General features: G+C 36.0%; 2 protein-coding genes across 2 annotated transcripts; both read left to right on the top strand.

The window, feature by feature from the left end:
- Nucleotides 1-685: 685 nt before the first annotated feature.
- LOC148068057 (thioredoxin domain-containing protein 6-like) lies at nucleotides 686-3,540 on the top strand. Its single transcript, XM_087804497.1, has 5 exons — nucleotides 686-764; nucleotides 845-902; nucleotides 2,634-2,740; nucleotides 2,823-2,894; nucleotides 3,156-3,540. The coding sequence occupies exons 1-5, from the start codon at nucleotides 732-734 to the stop codon at nucleotides 3,264-3,266; spliced, it is 381 nt and encodes a 126-aa protein (XP_087660623.1). The 5' UTR covers nucleotides 686-731; the 3' UTR covers nucleotides 3,267-3,540.
- A 306-nt stretch (nucleotides 3,541-3,846) lies between these two features.
- Nucleotides 3,847-18,984, top strand: LOC148068056 (thioredoxin domain-containing protein 6-like). The gene is made up of 16 exons (XM_087804499.1): nucleotides 3,847-3,921; nucleotides 3,985-4,042; nucleotides 5,387-5,493; nucleotides 5,585-5,656; nucleotides 9,329-9,445; nucleotides 9,502-9,583; nucleotides 11,005-11,087; nucleotides 11,141-11,233; nucleotides 12,205-12,356; nucleotides 13,820-14,016; nucleotides 15,569-15,713; nucleotides 15,777-15,884; nucleotides 16,814-16,962; nucleotides 17,022-17,166; nucleotides 18,466-18,692; nucleotides 18,801-18,984. Exons 1-16 carry the CDS (start codon nucleotides 3,889-3,891, stop codon nucleotides 18,851-18,853), a joined length of 1,821 nt encoding a protein of 606 aa, XP_087660625.1. The 5' UTR covers nucleotides 3,847-3,888; the 3' UTR covers nucleotides 18,854-18,984.

Genomic DNA, 18,984 nt, shown 5'->3' with positions numbered 1-18,984 from the left:
GTTATCACAATTTGAAATAATGTTTTGAATTGTCATATTAAGTTCTAAATATCATTCTATAACTGATGATGCTAAGCTAACTCCTAGCCCGAGCCTATTAGCCACAATGCCGCTACTGCTAACTCGCTGTATAATTCTGTCCAGAGTGACGCCAACTTTTAAACGTAATTTTTTTCAAATAAGCTAACACCCAGTGCCTGACGGCTAAGATGCTGCTAATGCTAACTTGTGTAGCATTCTGTCCAGGTTCATGACTTTAAACAAAACTTTTGTTGCGTTTATCAAAATTTAAAACCTCAAAATATGCAGAATAGGTAGCAGAAATGTATTTAACCAGTAAAATACATCATTATTGTTATAATTATAATTATAGAAGAGGAAGTAGGTACTTCAAATAAGCTAACACCCAGTGCCTGACGGCTAAGATGCAGCTAATGCTAGCAATAGTTAAAACTAGATTCACGACTTTAAAGAAAACTTTTGTTGTGTTCATCAAAAGTTTAAGCAATGAATAAGCGATAAAAATCAAGAATCCAAACGTCTCTGTCGTCGCTCGGCAACCAAGAAATAACGTAATGTCGTGTTTTTATCCTGAAACAGACGAACAAAGGCAACACGTGACATGGAAAAAGATAACAAAGGCGACGACTAACAAAGCAGATTATGAATTACAAAACGAGGCACGAACGATTCTCACGTCAGTGAACAAACGTTGACTAGAATGTGACAAGATGGCGGGGAAAAAGAAAGAAGCCGCTCTGCAGGTGATGTTACGACGACGTTAAACATCGTAACGTTAAACTTCTTGAGGCTCAAATTTCAAATGTTTCCATTGGATCATCAGGTGGCTGTGAAAAGTGAGGACGAGTGGGCGTCACTACTGCAGAGAAAAGGCATCGTAGGTACGAAAGTACCTTGAATTCAAGATTTTAATTCAATATAATTCAAGATTCAGAATTAAACGTGTAAAATGTTGGTTCATTTCATTTGTGAATATTCAAATCAAATGTATAATAACGATCTTATGATGGACTTATTGGGCCACGACTGCTTTTAACATCGTAGGAATAACAACAGATCCTCACGTGGAGGATGTGACCGTGATTATAAAAGTGATTATTTTAGACGTAAAATTGTTTATGACGAGAGAATCACAAGGATTTGAATTAAAGTAAAATAGGAAGAAAAAAAAAACTAAACCAAATAAAATACCAGCATAACATTATTTTTCTTTTAAAATAAAACGTTTAAAAATGAATCCTGACCTTATCAAACGCGCCGCTGGTGCTTCTGAAAGAAGTGAACGTTATCGGATGCTGCCCTCTTGTGGCCACTAACGAGTACCTTCATGATGATCGAAGAAAAAAATACTTTTAAGATTTAGACATTTAATTGTTTAGTTGTTAAATTGTTAATGTCAAACTCTGCATTACAAAAAAAATGTTTAAATAAAAAGTTTTTTGAATGCATTGTTTGCAAAAAAAATCAAACATTAATGATATAAGAGTAATAATTAAGAATATGAATTTACAAAATAACTTTTGAAATGTTAAATATTCTGATATCGTATGATCTGTATGATCAAAAGTATTACTATCATAACGAAAATAATCACCTCTATTTACAGCTTTTCTTTGACGACTTGCTGCAGTTGTTATTTTTCACTTTTGCGCATTAGTTTTAAATGAATCAAACTGATTTTAGCTCCATGATCGTGACACTTCTCTTGTTCTAGTACTAGTACTTCTAACAGTTTATTTTGGTGTCTAAACAAGAAGGATGTGTCTCGCTTGTAGTTCATACAAAACTCTGCAGCCAGAATTCTGAGCCGCTCTAGTAGAAGAACTCACATTTCTCCTTCAAACTCTTCACTGGCTGCTCTAGTAGAAGAACTCACATTTCTCCTTCAAACTCTTCACTGGCTGCTCTAGTAGAAGAACTCACATTTCTCCTTCAAACTCTTCACTGGCTGCTCTAGTAGAAGAACTCACATTTCTCCTTCAAACTCTTCACTGGCTGCTCTAGTAGAAGAACTCACATTTCTGCTTCAAACTCTTCACTGGCCGCTCTAGTAGAAGAACTCACATTTCTCCTTCAAACTCTTCACTGGCCGCTCTAGTAGAAGAACTCACATTTCTCCTTCAAACTCTTCACTGGACGCTCTAGTAGAAGAACTCACATTTCTCCTTCAAACTCTTCACTGGCTGCTCTAGTAGAAGAACTCACATTTCTCCTTCAAACTCTTCACTGGCTGCTCTAGTAGAAGAACTCACATTTCTCCTTCAAACTCTTCACTGGCTGCTCTAGTAGAAGAACTCACATTTCTCCTTCTAACTCTTCACTGGCTGCTCTAGTAGAAGAACTCACATTTCTCCTTCAAACTCTTCACTGGCTGCTCTAGTAGAAGAACTCACATTTCTCCTTCAAACTCTTCACTGTCCGCTCTAGTAGAAGAACTCACATTTCTCCTTCAAACTCTTCACTGGCCGCTCTAGTAGAAGAACTCACATTTCTCCTTCAAACTCTTCACTGGCTGCCAGTTTCTTTCAGGATCATTTTAAAATGCTGGTTCTTACTTTCAGAGTTACTTACTTACTTACCTACTATCTAACCCGCATGGTTCCGGTCTTCAGTCGTGGACGTCTACTCAAAGTGGTGTGGCCCCTGCAAACCTGTGGTCCGTCACCTTCAGAAGATCAAGAACGACGTTTCCGAGGATGAGCTTCTGCACTTTGCGACGGTGAAGTTTGCAACAAAAAAATCTTAGATTTGTTGATGTTTTATGAGAAGATTGAATTCTTATTCATTTGTTTTCCTTGCAGGCGGAGTCAGACAGTCTCGAGGACCTGAAAGAATACAGAGGACAATGTCAAGCTGTGTTTTTGTTTTATCATGTAAGTATTGTTTAGTAGTTCCTCTGAAATTATATACTTTTTTAAATATCACTTCTTAACACGGACAATTATGAAACTTTGTATTATTTGTTTTGACTAAACTTGAATAGTGACACTATTAGAGGTGATTATTTAATGAATTAATGTTTGATATTTATGTAGCAAATGTAGTCGTTTGTATACTTTTTATTGTTTTTTAAACACACAAATACTTTAGGAAGGAATTTAAAACGTGTGTATTTTTCTCACCTGGTGGGACAGAACGCTCAGGTGGTGGAGAAGGTTGAAGGACCGAAGGTTCCAGCGATTGTCAAAACCATCAAAGATCAAGTTGCAAAAGTCAAGAAGGATCTAAAGGAGGGATCAGACTGAAGCAATCGATCCTGTGTATAAATCACGTTGTATTCTGTTTTTAATATTGTTTTCTATCATGAAAATAATCTATATTTAATCAAATTATTTTATTTCGGGTGCAGCGGGAGAAAAAAACAAAGCATCATGGGAAATATATTGTTGTTGTTTTTTCTAATAAATCATGTTAAATGACGTTTAAATGAAGAGTTGACGGTCGGAAGAAAGAACTAAAATATACATGTTTTGTTCCTTGAGAAGATCCTGAAGAGAAATAAAATGGCTTCTTAATTGATCTGCAACATTTTATTGTTATAAGTAAACATTTGGTTCACGTATTAAAAGTCTTCAGGACAACGAGTCGATCACCGATCATCATGATGAAGATATATATTTTTATTTTTTTTAATCGAATTAAGCACGTGGTTATTCTTCTGGACGTCACTTTTAAAAAAGTCATACAACATGTTATTCTGAGGTAATTATTATTATTTTTACGAACTCTGCAGTAAGTGTGAAGAGATGCTAACTAGCTTAGCTACACAGACGGGCAGCTCTGGTCGCCTAGCAACCGAGTTCACAAACAAGTGGAAGTGTCGTAAAAAGCAGCGACTCGCTCGAGGAAACATCAAGTTTAAAAAAGATGGCATCGAAGAAGAAAGAAGGAAGTCTGCAGGTGCTTTAGTTTATCTTTGGATGCATTTGTTTGGATCGTGATCTCGATGTTGTACCTGTGCAGGTGAGTGTGAGTAACAACGAGCAGTGGGAGGCTCTGCTCACGACCCGAGGATTGACAGGTGAGAAAAAAAACAAATCATTTATTAAAACGTGAATATCTGTTGTATTAGAATATTTAACATTTTAAATGTTGAAACGTTTATGCATTTGTTGATTTTTTTTTTAAACGATTGTATAAAAAAAAGACACCTTAAAATATTGTAACTTTAAATGATTTCAATAATTAATTCATTCAATAAAACATGTTTAAATTCATAGCCTTTTAAATGTAATAAAAGAAAGATTGTTTATGATTTTTGTATTCAATTTAAGATAATCAATAAACATATACATTTTAGAAATATTTAAAAGTATATTTAAAAAATAATTATGAAGAAAATAAATGAACCTTTCAATAAAAAAATGATTGAATTTATTATTCGGTAAAAGCAAATTAATCATTTTTAATATATAGATTTGTGAATTGAATTATGAAGAAAATGAAAAATCAAATGCTTTAAGACACGTTTGGTCTGAAAATAAGTTTCTAATGTAGTTTTTACAACATGTGGTTGAAGTAAATAAATAAAAGTGTCACGATTATGGAGCTAAAATGAGTTTAATACTCAAATACTAAAACAAACTAGCAAATATGAGAAAATACTATTTAATTTCATCACAAGCTCATAATGAGACAGAAAACATCACAATACTCGTCAAATATTACTATTTATTTTGCTTATTTATAGAGAAAAGGTTGTTTTTGTATTTAAATGTGTCCTCAAAGATGTTTAAATGAAACTTAAAGCAACATTATTGTTTCAACTATACGGTGCTTTGTGTATGAATTGCGATCGATTTTTTTTTAATAATGACGTAAATAATGTTTGACTAAAAGTGATATTTTTCAATTTTAAATCTCAACACTTTGCTCAAACTATTTTTCTCTTTACACAAATGATTTCAAACTTTTATTTCAGTCAAAGACTGCAATGAAGAGACCATGGAATAACATGAGGGCCATAATTAATAAATAAAAAAGCGTTTGGAAATGGCGAAAGCCAGGAGAAAATACAGTCTATTGTGAAGTAAATACAGGAATTAAAGTGTATATAAATATCGAATTACGTGTATTTTGCATTTAAAAAAAAAGCGAATTACCTAAAACTCTTATATTTGCTCATCTTGTTTGACCTCATAGTGTTTTCTATCCTCCTGCATTTCATCGTAATATATAGAAAAACAAGGCATTTATTTGAAAGTATGACTTAGTTAGAAGTATATTAGCTTCTGCTGCCCCCTTGTGTTCAAGCTCAGTAACTGTAACTAACCGTGTGCGTGTGTGCGTGTGTGTGTGTGTGTGTGTGTGTGTGTGTGTGTGTGTGTGTGTGTGTGTGTGTGTGTGTGTGTGTGTGTGTGTGTAGTGGTGGACGTGTACCAGGAGTGGTGTGGCCCCTGCAAGGCTGTGGTCCGGCACCTGCAGAAGATAAAGAATGAGGTAGCAGAAGATGATCTGTTGCACTTTGCTACAGTGAGTTCATCACAATTATATACTTTATATATATATATATACAGTATTAAAAAGTCACTGAACATGTGACTTGAACATGTGACTTGAACAGGCAGAAGCCGACGGCATCGACGTCCTGGAGAAATATCGAGGGAAGTGTGAACCAGCTTTTCTCTTTTATCGGGTGAGTTGTCGAGTGTTTTTGTGTAGTTGTTGTTTTTCTTTTGTGTGTACATCAGAACATACAACTGAGTTCTTGAGTGGATCAGACACGACCTTATCAAACAATACATTAATTACATCCATAAATATATAAACAGGGTCTGAAACTCATGTCAGGGTCAAACCTTAATTAATAATCAGGTTTTTATAGTCTTTAAATATAAATAACCAAAATGTAAAATGAGCAATTAAGTTAAAATAAGAAAATTAGCAACAACATCCATTTAAATTTAAATGAATAACATAATGGGTGTTTTAGGGTCATGAGGGGTCACGTACACGAGTACTATAGTGTCAAATCAATTAAAAATGAAAACATTTTTAAAAAATATGCATAATTGTGCAACTTTATTTAGCAATAAATTAAATTATTGTTTTTTTTATCCATCAATATTGCATTTTAAACATGTAATATGAAAAAGTAAAACAAATACATTGTTGCAAAAAATAATTTAGTTTAAAGAAATAAATAATATTTAATGGAAACTAGAAAATGTGCATTTCAAGAAGGAAATACAATGCGATGTTGAATCTGTTGTATGTATAAACTGAAATTATCTATTACTAATACTAGTATTTTACTAGTATTTAAGGTAAAAATTAGTAGAAAAAAGGTGAAATGATCACAGGAAAAATGTGAAAAAGTTGAAATGAACTGAAAAAAGTTAAGAAAAGAAGAAGAAAAGGAAGAAGAATATAATTTATAGTAGAAGTAGAAGTATTAGTCATGGGAGTAGGAGAAGTAGTAGAATTAGTAGTAGTAAAATTAGAATAAGTAGTAATAGAAGAATTAGTAGTAGAAGCAAAATAAGTAGTAGTAGAAGTAGTAGAGAGAGTAGAAGTAGTAGAAGTGGAATAAGTAAAAAAAAGTAGTAGTAGAATAATTAGTAGTTGAAGTAGAATTAGTAGTTGAAGTAGAAGTAGTGGAAGTAGAATAAATAGAAGTAGTAGTTATAGACGTATATTTAGTCAAATCAGTTGAAGGATTGTAGTAAAAGTATAAGAATAAGTAGTATAAGTAGTAGTAGGTAGACAAAAGTGTTTTTAAAGTTTCTTGGTGTGAGTAGATGAATGTACCAGAAGGTCAAAGGTCAAAGGTGAATGGGGGAAAATGGGTAGAAAAAGAGGAATAGAAGAAAGAGTAGCAGATATAAAAGAAAGATAGAACATTTCAGGAACGAGACGCGTTGATAAAAGTTTGAACGGTTAGAATCAGAGGAACTTTGTGGGAGAAGTTGAACAAAGTTTAGTTGAGAAGAGCAACAGTGGATCTCAACAGTACCTTCAGCATTCACACAAATAAAGTCATTCTAAATATCGTAGCAACAGTGGATCTCAACAGTACCTTCCTCATTCACACAAATAAAGTCATTCTAAATATCGTAGCAACAGTGGATATCAACAGTACCTTCAGAATTCACACAAATAGTCATTCTAAATATCGTAGCAACAGTGGATCTCAACAGTACCTTCAGAATTCACACAAATAAAGTCATTCTAAATATCGTAGCAACAGTGGATCTCAACAGTACCTTCCTCATTCACACAAATAAAGTCATTCTAAATATCGTAGCAACAGTGGATCTCAACAGTACCTTCAGCATTCACACAAATAAAGTCATTCTAAATATCGTAGCAACAGTGGATCTCAACAGTACCTTCCTCATTCACACAAATAAAGTCATTCTAAATATCGTAGCAACAGTGGATATCAACAGTACCTTCAGAATTCACACAAATAGTCATTCTAAATATCGTAGCAACAGTGGATCTCAACAGTACCTTCAGAATTCACACAAATAAAGTCATTCTAAATATCGTAGCAACAGTGGATCTCAACAGTACCTTCCTCATTCACACAAATAAAGTCATTCTAAATATCGTAGCAACAGTGGATCTCAACAGTACCTTCAGAATTCACACAAATAAAGTCATTCTAAATATCGTAGCAACAGAGGATCTCAACATTACCTTCAGAATTCACACAAATAAAGTCATTCTAAATATCGTAGCAACAGTGGATCTCAACAGTACCTTCAGAATTCACACAAATAAAGTCATTCTAAATATCGTAGCAACAGTGGATCTCAACAGTACCTTCCTCATTCACACAAATAAAGTCATTCTAAATATCGTAGCAACAGTGGATCTCAACAGTACCTTCAGCATTCACACAAATAAAGTTGTTGTAAATATCATAGCAACAGTGGATCTCAACAGTACCTTCAGCATTCACACAAATAAAGTCATTCTAAATATCGTACCAACAGTGGATCTCAACAGTACCTTCAGCATTCACACAAATAAAGTCGTTCTAAATATCGTAGCAACAGTGGATCTCAACAGTACCTTCCTCATTCACACAAATAAAGTCATTCTAAATATCGTAGCAACAGTGGATCTCAACAGTACCTTCAGAATTCACAAAAATAAAGTCATTCTAAATATCGTAGCAACAGTGGATCTCAACAGTACCTTCAGCATTCACAGAAATAAAGTCGTTCTAAATATCGTAGCAACAGTGGATCTCAACAGTACCTTCCTCATTCACACAAATAAAGTCGTTCTAAATATCGTAGCAACAGTGGATCTCAACAGTACCTTCAGCATTCACACAAATAAAGTCATTCTAAATATCGTAGCAACAGTGGATCTCAACAGTACCTTCCTCATTCACACAAATAAAGTCATTCTAAATATCGTAGCAACAGTGGATCTCAACAGTACCTTCAGCATTCACACAAATAAAGTCGTTCTAAATATCGTAGCAACAGTGGATCTCAACAGTACCTTCAGCATTCACACAAATAAAGTCGTTCTAAATATCGTAGCAACAGTGGATCTCAACGGTACCTTCAGCATTCACACAAATAAAGTCATTCTAAATATCGTAGCAACAGTGGATCTCAACAGTACCTTCCTCATTCACACAAATAAAGTCGTTCTAAATATCGTAGCAACAGTGGATCTCAACAGTACCTTCAGCATTCACACAAATAAAGTCATTCTAAATATCGTAGAAACAGTGGATCTCAACAGTACCTTCAGCATTCACACAAATAAAGTCGTTCTAAATATCGTAGCAACAGTGGATCTCAACAGTACCTTCAGCATTCACACAAATAAAGTCGTTCTAAATATCGTAGCAACAGTGGATCTCAACAGTACCTTCAGCATTAACACAAATAAAGTCATTCTAAATATCGTACCAACAGTGGATCTCAACAGTACCTTCAGCATTCACACAAATAAAGTCGTTCTAAATATCGTAGCAACAGTGGATCTCAACAGTACCTTCAGCATTCACACAAATAAAGTCATTCTAAATATCGTAGCAACAGTGGATCTCAACAGTACCTTCCTCATTCACACAAATAAAGTAATTCTAAATATCGTAGCAACAGTGGATCTCAACAGTACCTTCAGCATTCACACAAATAAAGTCGTTCTAAATATCGTAGCAACAGTGGATCTCAACAGTACCTTCAGCATTCACACAAATAAAGTCGTTCTAAATATCGTAGCAACAGTGGATCTCAACAGTACCTTCAGCATTAACACAAATAAAGTCATTCTAAATATTGTAGCAACAGTGGATCTCAACTCTGGTTTTGTTCACACGTCGTCCCCTCAGGGAGGGACGTTGGTGGCTAAAGTACGAGGAGCCAGAGTTCCCGACATCCAGAGGCTCATCAAGGACCAGCTGCGAGAGGAGAAGATGTTCCTGGAGCTCGGAGGAGAGAGACCTTCGGTGAGACCTGGACCATGAATGTTCTCCAGTGTCAGAGTCACAGTCGTTCTCTCCAGATGTGTGAGGACGAGGAGGAGGAGGACGCTGAAGACAAGACTCGGAGAGAAGAAGAAGAAGAAGAAGAAGAAAACTTCACTGGTATTTAAACTGAAACGGAATAATACTACGGTGACTTGCGGAGTAATACTACAGTGACTCTCAGAGTAATACTAGGGAAACTCGCGGAGTAATACTACTGTGACTCACAGAGTAATACTACGGAGCCTCGCGGAGTAATACTACAGTGACTCACAGAGTAATACTACGGAGCCTCGCGGAGTAATACTACAGTGACTCACAGAGTAATACTACGGAGCCTCGCGGAGTAATACTACGGAGCATCGCGGAGTAATACTACAGTGACTCACAGAGTAATACTACGGAGCCTCGCGGAGTAATACTACGGAGCCTCGCGGAGTAATACTACAGTGACTCAGAGTAAGACGATAGAGACTCACATAGTAATACTACGGTGACTCGCGGAGTAATACTACGGAGCATCGCGGAGTAATACTACAGTGACTCACAGAGTAATACTACAGAGCCTCGCGGAGTAATACTACGGAGCATCGCGGAGTAATACTACAGTGACTCACAGAGTAATACTACGGAGCCTCGCGGAGTAATACTACGGAGCCTCGCGGTGTAATACTACAGTGACTCACAGAGTAATACTATAGAGACTCACATAGTAATACTACGGTGACTCGCGGAGTAATACTACAGAGACTCACAGAGTAATACTACGGAGACTCACAGAGTAATACTACCGTGTCTCGCTGAGTAATACTACAGTGACTCACGGAGTAATACTACAGTGACTCACGGAGTAATACTACGGAGACTCACAGAGTAATACTACGGTGACTCGTGGAGTAATACTACAGTGACTCACGGAGTAATACTACGGAGACTCAGAGAGTAATACTACAGGGACTCATGGAGTAATAATACGGTGTCTCGCTGAGTAATACTACAGTGACTCACGGAGTAATACTACAGTGACTCACGGAGTAATACTACGGAGACTCACAGAGTAATACTACCGTGTCTCGCTGAGTAATACTACAGTGACTCACGGAGTAATACTACAGTGACTCACGGAGTAATACTACGGAGACTCAGAGAGTAATACTACGGGGACTCCTGGAGTAATACTACGGTGTCTAGCGGAGGAATACTACAGTGACTCACTGAGAAAAATACATTTATGCTTTAAATAAGATACAAAACGATTTGATTCGTGTTGTGATGTTTTGTGTCATTATGAGCTTGTGATGAAATTAAATAGAATTTTTATTTGTTTTAAGTGAATTAAAGTGATTTTCGCTTCATAATCAACACTTTTCTTGATTAACTTCAACCACACGTTGTAAAAACTACATCAGAAACTTGTATTTTCAGACCAAACACGTCGTAAAAGTACTTTTCCTGATCGAGACTGTTTGACTCGACAAAAAGTCGATGTTTTGACTCGAAAAATTGGAAGTTTTTGAAGTTTTCCACTGACGATCTTCCAGTTCCTGCCGGTGAATCTGTCACCGTCGCCGTCATCAAACCAGACGCCGTCGCTCACAACAAGAGCCGCGAGATCATCGTGAAGGTACGACGAGAGAAACCTCAGGAGGTCCTCGTTCCTCATCCATGTTCCTGTAGATCCAAGACGCAGGATTCAAGATCCTGCTTCAAGAGGAACGAACGTGGAGCGAAGACCAGGCGCGAGAGTTTTACCAGCACAAGAACCAAGAGGTGAGATCAGACCAGTTCAAACAGTTTAACTAGTTTAACCAATTTAACCAGTTTAACCAATTTAACCAGTTTAACCAGTGATAACAAGCGTTTATGGAAGTTTACCAGAGTCATCACAGAATTAATATAGAATATTCATGGATTTAACATTCAATTAAAAATTTGTTTTTAGGCATTTAATGACTTTATTTTAAAATAATTAAATTCAATATTTAATATATTAATATCATATAATATATTGATATTCATATATAAATATTCTTGATATTAAAGGTCGAATCAGTTTCATTGAAAAATGTAATAAAATAATTTGTATGTTATACTACTGAGACTCGCGGAGTAATACTACAGTGACTTACTGAGTAATACTACAGTGACTCATGTAATAATACTACGGAGACTCGCGGAGTAGTATTATTTAATATATAAATAGTATATAATATATCGATATTATAGTTGAATTAGTTTCATTGAATAATTTAATTAAATAATTTGTATGTGGAATGATTTATTTTTATTATAATAATTATAAAGGTTTTTTTTATGATTAAATTACCCAAAAATATTTCCATTTTTTTTAAATACTTTCATAGTTTGATATTAAATTTCCATTTTTTATGTTAATGTTAATATATATATATATATTTATTTTTAAAATGGAATTTAAACAAATTCAATTTGAAAAATGTATTTTTTAATTATTTGGGAATTTAAACATGAAACTATTTTTTAATCATTCATTTAGAAAATTATATATATATATATATATTTTAATCATTAAATAATAAATCAACCTTAAAATATACGAATGACTGAATTCAATTATTTAAAAAATATAATAAAATCATTAAAAATAAAAAAAATAAAACAACTTTTAAACGTAAAAGCCATTAATATTCTGAAGACAAGTATCTACTATATATACTTTTACTCATCAAGAAGTATTCAAACGATGGAGGGTCTATTTCCAGCTGTTCTTCGAGGACCTGCTTCAGTTCATGTCCAGTGGACCTTCACATGTCCTGGTTCTGTCCCGGCCTGACCACGCAGACGTGGTCCAGCTGTGGCTGGACTTCATTGGTCCTGAAGACACAGAAGACGCTCGGAGAGAGAAGCCAGAGAGGCGAGTACTGAACACACTTCATACTCAAGGCACACATCTGCTCCACAATAATAATACTACACTACTACTAGTATAATACTAGCAGTAGTAGCGTCGCCGAGTAATAGTACGCATCTTGTGAATAATACTATACTACGGATACTCGCGGAGTAATACTACGGTGACTCACGGAGTAATACTAAGGAGACTCGCGGAGTAATACTAAGGAGACTCGCGGAGTAATACTAGGGAGACTCACGGGGTAATACTAGGGAGACTCACGGAGTAATACTAAGGAGACTCGCGGAGTAATACTAGGGAGACTCACGGGGTAATACTAGGGAGACTCACGGAGTAATACTAAGGAGACTCGCGGAGTAATACTATGGTGAAATAAACTGAACTGAACTGAACTCACGTAATGATACTAGGGAGACTCGTGGAGTAATACTACGGTGACTCACGTAATTATTCTACAAAGAATCACAGATTATTTCTAGGGAGAGTTGCTGAGTAATACTACTGTGACTCACGGAGTAATACAAGGGAGGCTCGCGGAGTAATACTCGGAGACTAGCAGAGTAATACTACGGTGACACACAGAGTTATACTACAGTGACTCACGGAGTAATACCACGGTGACTCACGGAGTAATACTACAGAGACTCAGAGTAATACTACGGTGACTCACAGAGTAATACTACGGAGACTCACAGAGTAATACTAGGGAGACTCGCGGAGTAATACTACGGAGACTAGCAGAGTTATACTACGGTGACACACAGCGTAATACTAGGGAGACTCACGGAGTACTACTAAAGAGACTCACGGAATAATACTACGTAGACTAGCAGAGTAATACTACGGTGACACACAGAGTAATTCTAGGGAGACTCACAGAGTAATACTAAAGAGACTTGCGGAATAATACTACGTAGAATTACAGAGTAATACTATGGAGACATACAGAGTAATACTAGGGAGACTCACAGAGTAATTCTAGGGATACTCACAGAGTAATACTAAAGAGACTTGCGGAACAATACTACGTAGAATCACAGAGTAATGCTATGGTGACTCACAGAGTAATACTAGGGAGACTGAAAGAATAATAATTCCTTGCAGAGACTTGCAGAATAATAATGCGGAGTAATACTACGATCCTTGCGGAGTAATAGTACAGAGCCTCGCAATACATAAAATTGGTTGCAGGTCAATAAGTAAAACCTTAATTAATACACAAGGTTAATTTTTGCGAAAATTGCTAGACTTTAATTGCGCCTTTTAGTCCGAGGAATACGGTAAACAAGAAAGGAACCTCTGAGTATCACAATGTGATTCATACGTCCTGCTACAGAGAGTTAAATATACATTTTGTTACATTATTCGTTCATGAATAAAGAAGCAACAGTAGATTCCATCAGCAGTGTTTCTCTGAGCACCTGCTGAGCGAGCGTCTGTTCTCGTCCCTGGACTCTCTGCAGCCTCAGGGCCCAGTACGGCACCGAGACTCTGTTCAACGCCGTCCACGGCAGTCGGGACCAGGATGGCGCCCGCAGGGAGCTCGCCCTCCTCTTCCCCGGCCTTCAGATGGCGCCGGCGTCCGAGCAGGAAGCGCAGGAAGAGCGTGTGGAGAGGACGCTGGCGCTGATCCGGCCCGACCCTGCCAGAGCGAGGAGAGGTGCGGTCCAGATACAACCTTTCCTTCCTGGAAGAAATCAGAACAAAGTGTTGATGACCAACCTGTTGCTGTTGTTACCCCTGCCAAGGAGGTCGTGTGATCACATCAGTGACAGAACGATGCTAAGCTAACGTTGCTAGTGTCCTAGGAAACGTTATTGAATCAAATATATATTTGAAGAAACTTCAGATAAGAGATAAAAGCACCAAGATCACACATACATCTACCAAGGAGATCATCTCACATTCTTAAAAAACTCAACACAAATCACAGCAAACACATTTTTTAGTGAATAAAACAACTTAAAAGGTAAATTAGCAATATAACAGTGTATTATGGGTGTGTATTTGCAAGAATGTGTCGATACATTTCACGATACAGGGTCAACAATACAATCTATATAGTGATAGTGTTGTAACAAGGAAGTGTGTGTAGTATTGTCCAGTACTTGACTCTGGTGTTGTGATAGTGTAGTAACAAGTATATATGTGTATTATTGTCCAGTACTTGACTCTGGTGTTGTGATAGTGTAGTAACAAGGATATGTGTGTAATATTGTCAAGTACTCGACTCTGGTGTTGTGATAGTGTAGTAACAAGTATATATGTGTAGTATTGTCCAGTACTTGACTCTGGTGTTGTGATAGTGTAGTAACAAGTATATATGTGTAGTATTGTCCAGTACTTGACTCTGGTGTTGTGATAGTGTAGTAACAAGTATATATGTGTAGTATTGTCCAGTACTTGACTCTGGTGTTGTGATAGTGTAGTAACAAGTATATATGTGGAGTATTGTCCAGTACTTGACCCTGGTGTTGCGATAGTGTAGTAACAAGTATATATGTGTAGTATTGTCCAGTACTTCACTCTGGTGTTGCGATAGTGTAGTAACAAGTATATATGTGTAGTATTGTCCAGTACTTGACTCTGGTGTTGTGATAGTGTAGTAACAAGTATATATGTGTAGTATTGTCCAGTACTTCACTCTGGTGTTGTGATAGTGTAGTAACAAGTATATATGTGTAGTATTGTAGAGTACTCGACTCTGGTGTTGTGATAGTGTAGTAACAAGTATATATGTGTAGTATTGTCCAGTACTTGACTCTGGTGTTGTGATAGTGTAGTAACAAGTATATATGTGTAGTATTGTCCAGTACTTGACTCTGGTGTTGTAGTATTTACAGACCTCATGACTCTTGATGAAGTCGTAACTGCTTTCATTTGTTTTACCAAAATATGTCCAAACATCAGCTTTAAAAGCTGCTGGACTCACTGTATCCTCTCGTCCTCAGTCATCACCGGAATCTCACGGAATTTATTTTATTTTAAACAAACGTTATTAAACTTTAAAAAGAGAGTAACTATGGTGGAATTAAATATGATTTGAAGGCAAAATAAATTTAAAATTAAGTCGATACAGCACAGTAACACTGTATCCTCTCGTCCTCAGTCATTGGTCAGATCTCACGTTTAATGAGCTCCTTGGCAGAGGAACGTATCATCCCAGTGCCTTCCCTTGACTTTCAAATGTTCTTCTATGCGTCTCATCACAGAGGAGTTGCTGGCACGAATCCGTGACTCGGGTCTGACTGTGGCCCTTCAGAGGGAGGTGATGATGTCAGAGGACGACGTCAGAAGGTTCTACTCGACTCGGGTCGAGGACGAGGACTTCCCGGCTCTGCTCAGAACCACCACCAGGTGATCTTCACGCCCGTCAGGTGAGCCGTGGGTCGCGCTAACCTCTGGGAACAGTTCCGACAGAGGTCCGGTTCTGGCGCTGGCTCTGGAGGGACCGGCGGCCGTGGATCGCTGGAGGATCCTCGTGGACGGTTCTGACGCGAGGAGAGCCGGAGAAGAGAATCCTGAGCGGTGAGTTTGGACCAGTTCAGGTCCTGCATCCAACACCTTTGATTCAACATCACTCTGAAGTCTATTATTAATGTCTGTTCCTCACCTTCTCATCAACATCTTTATCTGTGGAAGAACATTCATTATTTTATTTTATTTAAATGTTGGAAATATTATTTTCCTTTTTAATCACATAGATTTAATTTAATTAAATTTGAAAGTTCAACTTTTTTTTTTTAATAATTGAATTCAGTTATTTTTATATTGACATTTTTTTTAATAATTTAAAACATTTCAGTCATTTATATTAGAATATACATTAAATACATTTGCTTTGTTCACTTTTATATTTAGCACTTTAAATTCACTATACAAAAAAAAGTATTATTATTAATATTATTATTTAAATTGAAATGTTGTTTTATTAATCCCTCATTAATTTTGAAAGGTTGAATTTGTTTTTGTTTTTTCTATTAAAGACACATTTTTAATAGTTTCAAAGCATTTTTTTCCCGCACAGATCTTGATATTTTCCAAAAACACATTTTTCTAAATTCAAAATTTATTTTTTTAACTCATAACCTTTTAAATTCAATATAAAAACGTCACCAGACTAATCCAATCGAGCGCCGAGTCACTGCAACTTTGACATGAAGCTTTAAAAAACCATTAGTCGCTTGGATTGGTTTGAGTTTTGATCCAGCAGCTCGGTGCTCGTTCAGTACTGTCTGGCGTCACAATCACACACTTTTATATTTAATTAAGAAGACAACAAATTATAATCAATCGAATTTTGACTTTTAATTTTTGAATGACTGGAGCTAGAAAATCAAACTTTACAATTTCTAATTAAAATATAAGAAAATAATCGTTTAAATATAGAAATAGTAAAGTAAAATGATGAAAAAATGAATGTAAGAACCTGGAGTTTTAACACTTGACCTCTTCAGTTCAGGGTCAGAGGTCGCCGTGGACGACGACCCCGCGAACCAGCTTCACGGCAGCCACAGTCGAGAAGAAGCGGAACGAGAAATCCACTTCTTCTTCCCGAGGCAGCGAACGCTCGCCGTCATCAAGCCGGACGCCTTCCAACACAAAGGTTCTTCACTCGCCTCTGGTCGTGTTCCACGACTTCACCGAGTCTTCCTTGAACCCCAGAGGAGATCCTGGAGGAGATCCGGAGCCGAGGGTTCGAGGTGTGGCGCGAGAAGGAGACGACGTTGACGCGAGGAGCAGCCGAGGAGTTTTACGGAGAGCGGCGCGACGAGAGGTTCTTCAGCCAGATGGTGGACGCCATGTGTGTGTGAGTTTGAGATGTTTCTTTTTAATATGTGATGATGTTGGAGACGTGATTATGGAGGAACATCAGTGGCGTCAGATATAACAAATATATGTTAAAATATTTATAAATATAGAAACTATTCAGTTGAATACTTTTTAAAATTAATTTAAGGCTTAAACTAACATTTAAAATGAAGTTTTTTAGGATATTTTTTTAAATATATATATAATATAATAATTTGTTTATTCAAAGTTTACATTTATTTGTTTTTTAATAACTTAATATTTTTAAAAAAATCTTTAAATTATTTATTTTCAATTAACAGCCTTTAAAAAAAAAGAACCAGCTCAAAAATATATAAGTTATTTAATTAAATTATTTAAAGTATAATATGACGCCTAAACTAACATTGCAAAGGTAGAAAAATAAAAATGTTTAAAACATTTTTTTTAAATTAAATAGTTTGTATATTCAAATTTGAAAAGTATTCATTTTTTTTAATAACTAAATATAAAGAGAATTAAATATTTTCAAATTGATTTTTTTCTCCTTCTTTTGCATAGTTTTATATTCTACTTTAAATGATTCAAAAGTTTCAAATATGTTTTTAATTAATAGTCTTTCTTAATGAAATAAAAACATGTTGGTTTAATGGTCTAATCAGACATTACCAACAGAACACAGAGTTACTTGATCGAACCGTCGTGCGATAAACAGACGTGACATCATCGGCGAAAAGAAAAGAATATTTAGAAAATTAATTTTTCAATTATCGGGATTAGAAGATCAAACTTTGTGTGTAAGAAAAACAAAAATGTTAATGTTTGATTTTAAAATTCAATTATTCAACAAGAAAACCCAAACTTTGCCTTTAAATGTATTAAATTCAATTATTTTTTAAAACAATTTAATGCTTAAACTAACATTTCAAATGTAGAAATAAAATAATATTTTTTTAATAATTAAATAAATTGCAAAGTTTAGATATAATTGCTTTTTAATAACTGGTTATGAAACTTTGAATATTTTCCAATTGAATGATTTATTCTTTAAACTTAGGGTTTTATGTTCTAATCTAAATGATTTAAATATTTCAAATTAAAGAATATTTAGAGAATTAATTCTTTGGAATTCCAATATCAAACTATGTGTAAAAAAAATAATTTATAAAATATTATATAAATTCAATTATTCAACAAAAAAAATCAAATTAAAATCCTTTAAATATAGATTTGATGAAATTATTTTTAAAATAATGAAATTTGTTAAATGGATAATATTCCGAGTCCGAACACGGTTTCGAACCTTCATCTGCTGCAGAGGCTCGTGTCTGCTGCTGGTGCTGGCGAAGGAGAACGCCGTGGACGAGTGGAGGTCCATGATGGGTCCGACTGACCCGGACCAGGCCAAGTCCTCGTCCCCCGACTCTCTGAGAGCTCGCTTCGCCACGGACGTCCTTCACAACGCCGTCCACGGATCCTCCAGCGAAGACGACGCCCGGGATAAAATCCAGCTGCTCTTCGGGCCGACGGCTGTGGAAGGAACGGGTCGGTCACATGTTTAGGCTCAGTTTATCTTCATTATCTTCGTCTCTTCATCGCAAAACAAACTCCTTTCCTTGGATCAGTTCTTAACATGTGTTTTTGTTTCTCTAGGAGACGAACCAAACCCGGAGGCTGCAGAGACGAACACGCCGGAGCCGTCGTAGACTTCGGAAGATCAATGTTAATAAAGTGGAACAAACTTTTACGTGAATAAAAGCTTTGAAGGAAGAAGCGTCGACTCATTCAAACCTGGAGAAATCGATGTGAACTCGCCTTCAAAATGTTTCTCTCATAA

Source organism: Callionymus lyra, chromosome 12 (assembly GCF_982586985.1).
Source record: "Callionymus lyra chromosome 12, fCalLyr1.hap1.1, whole genome shotgun sequence".
Lineage (NCBI taxonomy): Eukaryota > Metazoa > Chordata > Actinopteri > Syngnathiformes > Callionymidae > Callionymus > Callionymus lyra.
This window is presented reverse-complemented; position numbering and strand designations above follow the sequence as displayed.